The 13,150-nt window shown below is 33.5% G+C and overlaps 1 protein-coding gene across 1 annotated transcript in view; it reads right to left on the reverse strand.

Annotated features, from left to right (window-relative positions):
• The window catches only part of LOC106103491, a 60,644-nt gene that overhangs the window by 11,418 nt on the left and 36,076 nt on the right, over positions 1-13,150 (reverse strand). The window contains exons 14-16 of the mRNA XM_013283271.1: positions 12,953-13,063; positions 12,633-12,771; positions 11,603-11,803 (exon numbers count right to left, since the gene is read on the reverse strand). Coding sequence (XP_013138725.1) covers positions 11,603-11,803; positions 12,633-12,771; positions 12,953-13,063 — 451 coding nt within the window. The remainder of the gene's footprint in view (positions 1-11,602; positions 11,804-12,632; positions 12,772-12,952; positions 13,064-13,150) is intronic.

Here is a 13,150-nt window from a genome sequence, read left to right on the forward strand (position 1 = left end):
CTCAGCTGATTCACAGAGCAGATTTACATGCAACTATGAATATTTTAATATATGTCGCGCACTTTATTGTGAAAGATTACGGGTAAAGTGTATCAGACGAAAGAATCTTCCATTCATTATTAAATTAATCAGCGAGTATAAAATTATTTATTTAATAGAAGTTTGTACAATTACGAAAACAAGATGACAGTAGAAAATATAACAATCGTTCAGCCAGTAACAAAAATGTTAAATAAAATATTAAATGTTGGTACTCTTTACCTAGTTTTGGTGAACGAACAAAACCGTTAGGAGATTATGTCAAACGTCAGATATGATTATAGATAGATAACGGAGTGTCTCAAAGTATCGTCATCGCCGGATCCCCAGTAAATTGTGGGCGCATTATCTGACGTAGCCACCGGAGCGGAGCAGCATTGTACAAAACTAACGGCATCGCACGCTCAGCATCACAACTAATTGAAATTGAACCCAATTAACTACTACGCGATTTAACTTACACTTTCATATAATTTTCGACTACTTGACATGAAACTCGTAATTCACACGTAAATGTTTGTAGAAGTATCACGTAAATAAAAGACTCAAATATAAGAGTTGTAAGCCTCAAGAATGACATTAAAATAAATATGAGTAAAGTATAAGTAACGTGTATTCTTTATAGATGTCACGTTGGTAGATAATCCACTTAGAAACGTTACTTGAAAGGTATAAGTATACAAAATGGATACCTTAGAAGAAATAGTTAATGTTACGCCCACTATTTTTCAAGGTAACGTACAAGATACAATTGACCCAGTTGGCACAAGTGAAATTAAATTATCATAGCTCAATAGCGCCGTTTTATGACATTTTTATGGTATTTATATAGGTTTTAGATGTTTTCTGATAGAACCAACCTCAAGAACCCCTTCCCTTAACGGACCAAATATCTTAGTTTGGCTTTTGTTTCGTTAGAATATTGAGCATTTTAAACTTAATAATGTAAATTGTTAAAATTTATATACTGATATAATTTTTTTATTTTTTGCATCCTACCGTTACAATTAGACAAATTTCAGTACACTGAAGAGAAAAGAAAACAGAGGGGACATATCAAATTATTCGTGTGGAAAAGAAAGAATCAAATTTAAATTGTTAGTCACTAAATTTCTGCTAAGCAACTACAGTACACTTTAACTATAACAGATGGCGCTCGTAATATGTTACACCTCTATGAACTACTTTTCGACATAGCTCGCTAATTATTTTTTTGTAAAGACTGTGTAAGAACCTCCCTTAAATTAAACAATATGAAACATTTTTTTTTGCACATTGAATTCAAACATTTAAAAACTACTGATAATTTAAACATTTTTACTACCATCGCCGTTATAATTGTGTATTTTTCCGAGTATTTTGTAATCCCTATCTGGCTACATAAGGTAAAAGTTTTACGCAATTCGTATCAACTAGGTAAGTAAAAACTTTTATATTTTGTTTATTCTTAGCAATAAAAACCTCGTACAAGGTAATCTGGTATACATTTATTATTTAAAATCGACTGATACTAAAGAAACAGCAATTGTTTGTATCAATAATCCGATTTAAACGATATTTGTATTCGTTTTACTTCAATAAATGCAATACGAGACGGCTGTATCGGAACACGAGCTTGCATTTCCTGTAATATAAGAGAGTAGCTTCACGCATAATAATTATTATAGACGTTATTATTTTTGCATAAATATCGTAAAAAGAAATCGTTTATTTGTCATCATGTACAAATATTATTATGATTTGAAATCAATTACATACGATTAAAATTAATAGCCAGTTACCAGCTTTATTTAACCGTTGGTTAGTGCGGCTTGACAACTTCATTAAATGCGTTTCCGAACATAACTTGAGTTTTACTCCATTAAAACTTAGGTGAACCAAACACTAATGAATCACTGGGTAACTATAAAATAAATGGAAACTTCACCAACTCGGCATAAGTCCATTTCTTATTAAAAGATACGTTAAAAAACTCGTTTTAAGTAGGGAAGCTACAAATACAAATCGCAGATGTGTCTATTGAGATTGAAGGTCGTAGGGTCAAGTCAAAAAAAGGGTTTCAAGTATGCAAAAAATATTAACTCGTGTGTAGTCTACATTCAAACATCTGCGAAAATATTATTATTTTGTTAGTCTTTGTAAAAGCTTCCAATAACCTGATGGTTTGGGGTGCGGACTACCGATCTTGCGGTCGAGGGTTCGAATCCCGGCATTCGACTATTGTCGTGAACCATATTCTAGCACAAGCTTAGTGCTTAGTTGGAATGGTTAAAGGAAATATTAGTAAATTAACAAAAATCTACTAATATTTTTCATAAAAAAAAAGATACAACGAGCAAGGATTGAGTAAAAAGAATATCGATAAAATTAGTTATGTAAGCAGTGCTAAAGGCGATATTGAAGAAATGGTCATATGATCCTCAAGCGAAGCGAACATATGTGAAAATTGTAAATGATTGCCTGTTATGTATGGATAATATGTTGCAATTGTTCGAAGTGTCACAGTATGACTTTCTCCTTTTATTATCACATACAATACTGAGACGATGAGAAAACTATTCGCGACGTTACACGATAAGTATTTAAGTATTTTCCTTCTGTGAAATTCTTGTCCGAAATACTTGTATGTTATATCTCTTTTTTAAGATAGTGATAGCCGATGATTATTTATAATTATAACGTATGAACTTGAAAACTACCACATTGATTTTAAATCATTTTTCATCTTTAGAAAGCTTCATTATCACTGCGTAATTTGTACATTTGATCCGAGATTTTTTGAAATATCGCGCGGACAAAATCACTAGGAAAATCTAACCTAGTCTTGTTATAAGCTATTAGCTTCTTCTTCTATAGGTACTCACTAGCTGTTCCCATGCAGCTTCATCCGCAGGTATCTATAAAAACTTCATTTTATCGTTTACATTTTGTCAATTTGTCCATTGCAAATGTCAAAATGACATGATATGATGACAATCCACGGCAAATTTTGATTCCTTGATGTTGACAGTTACTTATGGTCTCTTTCCCACATTAGGGGTTTTATCCAATTAATTTACCAACTAAGTTTAATAACGTGTAAATGTATAGCCTAAAGCGTGACGTAAGTGTAGGGCTTTTTATTAAAAAAAGAATTATTTAAAAATATGCTGTAATTGCTGACATCTTAGGCAACAAAAAGTATGTGTTTACGCTTTATTATAATAGTATAGAGTACAGATATACTTGATACGAAATTAAAGACATTCGACACCGTAACCCGAGCATGCCGCATGCCATTGAAACAGCACTGCTCTGTGTGGCTTCGGCTTAAACCCAACTGTGTAAATAGGACAATACACTCGTGTAATGGTTACACATATGACCATTCACTACACTTACTTATTACACATTTGCATTCTGTGAAATACAAAAACTCAAGTGAGTAACTAGAAGAGTTTATCCGCAACTTTAACCAGCCAAACCCTTGGTTCTGTTTTAAATAATATCATTTTTCTTACCTCTGTGCTTGCCCGTTGAGCATGGTGACGACTTGGGCAACGAGGCCCTTCGCCGGGGCCTCCCTCTCCGACACAACACTAGGTCTTTCCATCGTCATCACACTATTCACTTCACTTATGTCTGTCAGAAACATATGGCACTTTTACACTGGTCCTTTTTTAACTTCGAAATTGTTTATTAACTCAATAGAGTATTACGTCTTTGTTATGATCTTTTTATTACTGTTTTATTAGTTCTATGTTAAGTTAATCAAGTTTCCTAATAAATAAGTAATATTACATTTACTTAACAAGGTTAAAAGTGACTAGTTGAGGGTAATTTATTCATGACACGATTTACTTTGTACGGAAAAGTGAGTAGATGCCGAGGAATTTGCGGTAACGCGGCTTTCGGTTAACTCGACTCCTAAGATTTGATTACCGTAGGCTAATTTGGTAATGCTAGGTTTCTGAAGTTTCCACTTATTATGTCATTACCTAGCAATACATTAGTGTTAGGTTGACATAAGTTTCAATGGAGTAAAACTTAAGTTACATAGTTCGGGAACGCATTTCATGAATGTATTGCACTAAAACACTAATGATAGGTTAAACGTAGCTAAGAAATTGGCCATAAGTCTGTCTTTCGTTCATTTATATATGACTAAGAAACGCCATGTTAAGTTATACTGAACTGTTGATGAAAGATTTTCCTGTACATAGTGTACGTAAAGAAGCTTCCAAGTGAAAATAACAAACATAATACGGATATGCGTTGGTCTTTATCATAGCGATTATTCATGGGCAATGAACTTAACATCCGGTAACATTCTTTTGTTCTGTTAAAGATGTACTACATATATAATGTCAGTTTTTTTTCTATTAGTCAAAACAATTGGTCAAAAAAGTCGTAAGTAATAGCAAAATTAGAATTGTGTAATGCAATTTTATAAGTGAAAAATCTAACTATCTGTTTATATTACATTTTAAATCTAATACTAAGAAGTTAATTAAAATGAAAGATGTTTTTACAGGTGGTCGGTTTGAAAAGCTTTCGATCATGGAAATTTTTGAGCTTTTATAAAACTGCTAACAAGTCATTTACCTCTTATAAGTTACATAAAAACGGATGCATAAAATTAATAGAGTTAGATTTATGTTAGAATTGCTTGGCAGAAACGTTTAATTTATCTGAGCGTCCGGTAAACGCGGAGCGGGTATTTAAAAAGTGGGCTACTTTTTATGACTGGCCATTAGAAAGGTTTCTTGACAATTTCTTAGAAGCAACTGTCAGTTTTATGGAAGACATTTATCTTTAAGCCTTAACTTAATTATATAAAAATAAATAACAGTTTAACTGAGCATTTGAGAAGAATATTTCTAACCTCAAATACATAAGGTTCTGCTTAGAGCTAAGTAATTACGATGCAGTTTTAAACCAAGTGTTGTATTATATACTTGGTACATATAATGATAAATCTTCTATACTAATATTATAAAGAGGAAAACTTTGTATTTTTGAATGTATTGAAATAACTCAAAAACTACTGGGCCGTTTTTAAAAATTCTTTCATCGTTAGAAAGGTAATTTATCTGTAAGTAACATAGGATATATTTTTTAATTTAACGCGAGCGAAGTCGCGAGCAACAGCTAGTCTTAAATAAAGCCATACCTATATACTTCGTCCGTCTTGTCTTTGCTTCAGTTACAAACTTAAGGTAGATACCGATTGAAAGCATTTGATATTTTTGAAAATTGTTTACCGAATACTGTACGATTCGTAGTACTGAAATAGATTATAATAGTAGTATAAGTATACGCAGATTGGATCTTAATGATTGTTTTTGTCGATATACGTTCGTTATAAAAACCGTACATGGCAATGACCTCTTTTTAATTTAACAGATATTTATTGTTGCAAAAAATATCCTTATTACCTAGCAATAGAATTCATTTGTGTAAAGCGATTCCTGGTATCGGGTACTGAGTGCTTTCAGCAAGGAATTGAAATTCTTTAGTTACCTTAATCGAAAATATGTTTTGTTTCTGTAATCTTATATCTTATTAATATTATAAATGCAAAAGTTCAAATGGGTGGATGGATAGATGGATGGATGATGTCTGAATGGATCTCGATTAAATTTGGCATAGATGTAGTGAATAGTCTTAAAGAAAACAAAGGCTACTTGCTTTTATTTTTTTAATTTCCCGCGGAGGGGGCGCGTGCGAAAGCTAGTTTTAAATATTGAGAGAGAGAAGAGAGAGAGACTATAATTTACGTTCTGAGATAATTTCTCATCAAGGTCATCGGTCAGGTATACTTCTTTTCGTAATAAAATAAAACTAAAAGAGTTTATTTAATGTATTACATACGAGTACTTACTTATTAAAAAAATAATACTTGATAATACTGATACATTAAATATTTTATACTAGTAACTAGGAAATATCAACTATCCATTTATAGAGTTTTAAACAGGTTTTATATTGTCAACATGAACAAAAACAAAAATTTATTCTTTGTTGCATAGCGTATAAATGTTATCATGCAAATGTCTGAGACAAAATGTTGGAATTTAATACTAAAAATAAACTAAAACAACGAATTTAAGAAGCTGTATTTTCTGTGAAATAAACTTTATAACGGGATTTCGTACGCGAAGCGGTAACTCTCAGTACCTTAAGAATAATTCAGTAATTACGTTTAGTATATAATTAATAAAATTAAATATAATTATTTCCAAGCGAGCTAGAAACCTTGGCTTTTCGAAAAATTCAAGTTATTTTTTAGTAACTTCTACCTTTAAAACACATCAAAACTTGTAAATTGTCCTTAGAATTTTAATTATTTTAATGTAACGCCAGTATCTGTATCGCTCAAAATACAAGACAAGGATAAATCTAAAAAGAACTGCGAAAAACATTTAGAAGTATGCAATTTTATTCTCCCCTATAAAGACTGCGTTCAACCGGAATTAAATACTGGTTGCCATTTCATTATAATGGGTTAATAAACGGAGCAGCGTTGTACGGCTCGATGTGTTGGCATGGAGTACAACAACAACAAAAAACATTGACGTTATTAAGCATTCTTGGAATGATTAACAACGCGGCCGAGCGCCGGAGCCGGCAATGCGCTAACCGTCAGTTTACCGTTCAGTTTAATTTTAACTGATTGCAACAGCCAACAGTAACAGACCCAATCGTATACCTAAAGATACCTATAGATGGGAAATAGAAACTGTTATAAAATGTTATTATTCAGGGTAAGATTCTAGGGAAAAGAAGTCCAGGAAGGAGATGAACATCGTGGCTTAATCTTTGCCAATGGTACAATAAAAGTACATGTGCTATATTTAGAGCTGCTGTGTACAAACTTCAAGTTGCTGTATTGACTCAACCTTCGTTAGGAGACGGCACCAAAAGAAGATAAAATGTTTTTTATATCAAAATCTTAGCGGAGTCTAAAATTTTAAATAATCAACGTACATGTTAATAAAAAAACAAGACGAATATGTTACAATACTGTTAGAATTGCATACATAGTATTAAGTAGAAAAAACCCATCCGATGAGTTTTAAAGGTTTCGTAAATTCTTTGAAACCTTTTTGTCAACGGATAATAAAAACAGACCTTTGCCTGGCAATCTTTTTTTTTCTTAGAGAGAGTTTCCTTGACTAAAGATGTCAATGTTAATTAATCATTTAAGATGAATTCGCTTACTGTTCTTTTATATATTTTTTTATCATGTATTTGGCAATAATAAAGGGTGGCAAAGTGATATATCAATACGGAAGCATGATTGCAATGGTTGACTGTTGTTCAATAATACCGTAAATGCATTACTAAATCCAAAATACAAATATAGATTCTACTTAAAATGACTATTAAGGTAATTAAGCTAAGAACGCATTCATCTAATGGAAAAAAGTCAGAAATTAATGAAAAGCACTCGAATTTATAAAATGATTAATTAAAAAAGTGTAACTCGCACTAGTTTTTGTACACAAAAATAAGCAATGCCGGATTGGTTTCACTTTTAACTCACGAGTCTTTATAATTAGGCGTATCTTCATTATTTTGATCGCACATTTATTTGTATTTTCTATTTCGGATGATGCACGTGAAAGCAGTAGCCACAAGCCGCATTGAGTGAGGCCCGCAATAAAAGCTTTCGGTGCTGCTATTCAATGTTGCCATGGCAACGGTATTCCAACAAAGGGATACCCTACACCCGCATTCAACGGGAACTAACATCACGTAGTCTGGAACACGTGTATTGTACTATTTTTAAAGCTACTATGTTCTTAACATAACCTATTTTGAAATGGAACAATACGCAACATTATTATCGATAAATCTGGTCAATATGATGCAGTAATTTTAGATATTTATAGTGCCTACTTATGTCATACTATTTGCAGCTGTTTAAATGAGAATAATAGGAAACCGTTAGATTCTCGGTTCAGGCTGATTCAATGTCAAATGAATAAATTGAATACATAAAATTGTTATTGAAATAAAATTAAACGAGGGTAGTAAAATAATTTGCATAAGACTTCAAAGTGACTATCATGATAGTTACGCATAATAAACCATTGTTGAATAATTATTTACATTCTATTATTAATACAACATTCTATTATCCACATTAGAAACAATGAACAGATTTGTTTTACAGTAAACAGACAGAGAATTGAGCTCATTACTTTGAGACTTGCCATAAAATTAGTACCTTCATTAGATTACCTCCAAAAGATTCAAGAAAATAACCAAGTAATCTAAATTCTAATCTTCTAATTTTACGAATTATATGAGAAACAGTACGCAGCGAAAACTTGGCCGTTGGTCACAGATGTATCACTTACCAACAGCTGCGATTAAATTTTTTATAAAAAAAAATTTACGAGCATCATAAAAATATAAACGCAAGATATGTATTTAATATCATTGTGCAGATTTTAGCTCCAACATTATCTAACTTCGCCCACACAGACACGCACAGTACCGGCTATAATTATTGATCGCGTCAAAGATAACAGAGGATGTTGTTTAGATATGTTATCGCACTATTGTTTGAAGCGCACAAACACATTCACTATGAAACAAACACATCCGAACCGGTGCAGCGACGAAATTTATCGTAAGCATCCTAATGAGCTTTACTGTAAACCCCTACGCAGATTTATGCCTCACGTAATTGACTTAACATCTTCTAGGACGTAAGAGTTATTCTTAACGCAGATTAGGTCCCAAGCTAACTAAATCTTTATAATTATTTCGGACGCGTCCAATGACCTTTTGATGATCGATGTATCGTTGATTTAAATTCGATCGTATCGAGTCGAGGGTGCACGTGTTATGTGTAGATTTGTACTACGTACGAACGCGCGCGCGTCTTGTGGCAGACTAGCGCGAGCGCGAGGCACGCGGGCGCAGCGCACGCCGCGAGCTCGAGATGAACAGCCCCGTGCCCTACCAGCTGCCGCACAAACGCTTTATCTGATTACCTCATGGAGCAAGGACCTTTCGACACAAAGCTCACCGTAAAATCCACCTTGAAAATCGCCGCGTAGAGCGCGAAATTCATCTTACGAAACGCCTTTCGAAAACTTATCCGATCGTGTCAGCTAATCGCGTAATTTTTAACAATCTTTGTAACATTTAGGTAACATTGGCAAGGAAGTCGACAAGCATAAGCTAACTCGTTTTGTATACAACATAAATGTGAATTGTTTAATTGAATCGACTCGCATGAGCAAGGCTAGCGAATGATATTAAGATGGGAGGGAATAACTCCCATTGTTAAAATCTATTGTGCTAGTATGTCATGACGTATGGAGGTCAAACGAACAAACAAGAAATTAATTTGCCAATTGAAGCCAAAGTGAGTCTTTGAACATGTGTTTTATGTACATTTTTACACCTTGTTCACTTCTAATTCAGTGTTATAGTGATAACGACATTAGTATTTAATTTTTGAAGATAATTTGTTGAAATAATTTATTGAACTACAATCGAAAAAGCAAACTAATTTCTTTACACAAGGGAAAAAGTAATACATGAATTATCAATATAATGTTATATATTACCACATTAATTCTTAAACTTCGACATAAAAAATTCGTTTATTAGAATTCTGTTGCACAACGTATTGTAATATATACTTTATAATATAAATGTACACGTTTATTCGTAAAAATGTAATCGTGTACCGTAGAAACCCTTTCTGAATGGAAGCCATATTGGTTGACGTTAGGCTCGTATTTCCCCTAACTATTAATGCACCAATGACACTAAAAAGACTATCAGAGATCTAAGATGTTTAAAAGAATATCTTAAAAGAAGAAAAACTTGAACTACAAGAATAAGAAATTCTTAAAGACGAAAGTTTATGGAAGAGAAATTTACTGGGCGTCTATTATAAGATGAACTGCATTCAATTCAAGATGTACCAACTGTTCTGGAGTTACAGAGCGCATATAATTGATTCTCAGATCGTCAACCGCGACGCAGACTGTTAAATTGACCGAGCCAGACTAATCATTATGAGAATTACATTCACGAATTACTAAAAAGAGAATGCTCTTAACATAATTTAGAATACAGTCATACAATTTACATTAATTAGACTTTAATATCTTCTACCACGATATCATAGCTTGGCATAAACATAAATTAGTATTCTAAATACAAGCTTTGATTGTTTCCTGTTATAATTGAACGATATAATAAAACGCTTCTTGTAAATAATGTGTTTATTTTGCTTTTTCTGATCGTCCAATTGTCCCTGCTTCTTTGTGAAGTGAATCGTAAATTTGTTGTACAAGTAATTGTAGATTACATAATTATTAGTGAGTATTTGAGATGCTGTAAACGTCTAATGAGATTTGTGTCAGTCATTGGAAAGAGAAAGTATACTTCTAGTTACGGATTTTTAGATAAAGAAATTTTTCAACGTATGGATGTCTCATTTAACTTTCCACTATTGATGGTTCGTTTGCTTCGTTAATAACTGACAATATTTTCGTGTGGCATAATCGTGTAGTTGAAGGCAGGTTAGAATGTAATCAGTACGTCCCATCTAGTAATGTTTTCTAATAGTTCAATGCATTATAGCGATTATTGACTGAATTTCTAATTGTGAAATATGAACTCTAATGTCAAATGTTTTGTCTATCTATCGAGTTTAAATAAGTATAGTTTTAAAACTTGTAGCGAATGAGTTTTAATTAGAGAAAATAATAAAAAAGGCTCTAAAGTAAAATTTGCATTGTTAGCCTAAGCAGGAATTTAATTTGTTTTATATTAGGTACTTGTTTTTAGAAAAATATTATTTTATAACTAAATTTATCACAAGAATAATATTTCCTACATTTTAAGTAAATGCTTATCTTTTGTTTTCAATTAGACAAAAGTTAAACGACCGAAACGCAATTAACTGATACGAGTATCGTACGCGTTTTACTTTCCACGAAACGTTGCTATCGAATGTCACTCAGCAGACATTATCTTGCACTCCGATACTGTATTTGGTAAACACACTCGTACTCGTACGACTTCGATTAAGTGCAACATGAAATACTTATACCTCGTTTTACAAAACTTTGTCCTATTTGATTAAATCATAACATTGTATCCGATAGTATTTGCTAATCGCGTTTTTTTTGCCACATTCGCCTTTTTAGTTTATTTTTAGATTGTGTCTATTTTTCACCCTTTTAGATTACATATAGTAGTTGCAGGAAACTCGATGTCAATGTTTTAGTGATGTGCAAAAATTGGCTAACAATTTAAATAAAGTGTATTATGCTCGTTTGTAACCCAATGTTTTGGTTGACACTAATTTATAACACTCGGTAGCTAGAAATGACAAGCATGACTCTTGAAGTAGACTCACGGCATATGCCATCGAATTCTTAAATCCCACTTGAACGGTTCGACTCTTCAATTAAAACTATTATTTAGAACTGAGCATTTGTATCGGGCTTTAAATTTTGTAAGCTATAAAATTGAAATACTTCGATCCGTATTAGTTCTTCCGCTCGTTTGCCACCTAGAAGTATAAAGAAATAGTACTCACCCCGCGCTGGTGAGGCTGTTATTGCTGGCCGTGAGGGAGTCGGCAGTGCCCTGCGCCATGGCGGCCAACTGCCGGTCCAGTATGGTGTTCTTCTCCAGCAGCTGGCTCCACTGGCGCACCATCGCCTTCGACGACGACAGCTCCTGGCGCAGCTGCACCTCGTCCAGAGAGTTCAGCCCGCTGCGCAGAGAACTGTCCAACCTGAACAAATATGAAAATGGGTACTAATGCTGTGCTGTGCTCTGTTATCATGAATTCAGATAGATTATGATTCAGATTATTGAGTTTTATTGAAAAAAAATATAGATAAAATAATATTGATAAAACATATTCTGTCTAATGTTGTTACTGTTGTTGTTACTATTCTATGTATATGTCGTGTAAAGCTATAATTAGGACAAATTAACTGCATGTTACTTATTGTATTGGGTAAAAATGTTTATTTGTCGTAATTTTGGCCTGTTGGTTTATCTCAATAAATAACTTCTTTATGATGAGGGAGATTGTTAGCCCTTTAGATATCAACATTTTAAATAAAGAAAGACACCACATAGAAGACAGGCGTGAAGTGGAAGCAATCCCACGTTTCGTCTGATGAGTGTGTAGGAGGCCCAATTTTAGTTCCTTTCCTGCTCCACTGTTTTATTATAAGGAAAGGATTCCTTAGGAAAATGGATATGACGGTGGAGGAGACGCACAGGAAGGGGAAATATCCTTTTCGTGTACGTCTCCCCTCCATCGATAGAGTAGACAACGCATCTGCAATTACGAATGTCTGTGGACAGCGGTCGCTTCGCCATTTTGGCGGATTTAGGTGGTCGCTTGTTCTCGTATACCATGGTGGCGTTGTAATCTAAAAACTTAGGACTACCACCGCTTATTACAATGTATGTGACGTGATTTGAGTTTAGATTAAATAACGAAATCAAACAGAGAAAAGAATATCAAATACCTATGACTCCTTAGATTATCAACAAAACCACTTTCTTCTTACGACTTCAGTTATATAACCTTAAAATGACTAAGTTACCTTTCAATGTAATCGTCGACGCTCTGCAGACTGGTGATGGAGTTAGCGAGGTCGTTCTCCATCATGAGGTCGTCGGAGGCGAGGCTGGACAGCGTGTCCAGGGACGGCGTGCGCTCGCCGCCATTGCGGCTGCCGCCCACTGCAACGTAATCGCATTTACTCCCTCACGTTTGTACACCTATAAACTAGTTATTAGTAAAAAAATATTAATAACTATAATCTATTGAGTACAAAATTGGTAAATAAGACCAATACGTAGAAATCAAATGAAATAAATGAAACTTTTTAGGTTATATCAGATTAAAAATGAGATTACTTACGTTTCCTACTTCTTTGTGCTAGAGGACTTGAAGTGATGCGTTCTTTTGACCTTCGCAGTTTACTGGCTTCAGAATCCGCCCGCTTCAGTGAAGGACTCCCATCCGTATTTTCTTAAAACAGACATACAATTTAGAAAGAAAATTCAATTAAACATTAGTTTCCAAGCAATGAACATTATTACTAAAGTGTAGATTTGG

Source organism: Papilio polytes, unplaced genomic scaffold, assembly GCF_000836215.1.
Source record: "Papilio polytes unplaced genomic scaffold, Ppol_1.0 DF823731.1, whole genome shotgun sequence".
Lineage (NCBI taxonomy): Eukaryota > Metazoa > Arthropoda > Insecta > Lepidoptera > Papilionidae > Papilio > Papilio polytes.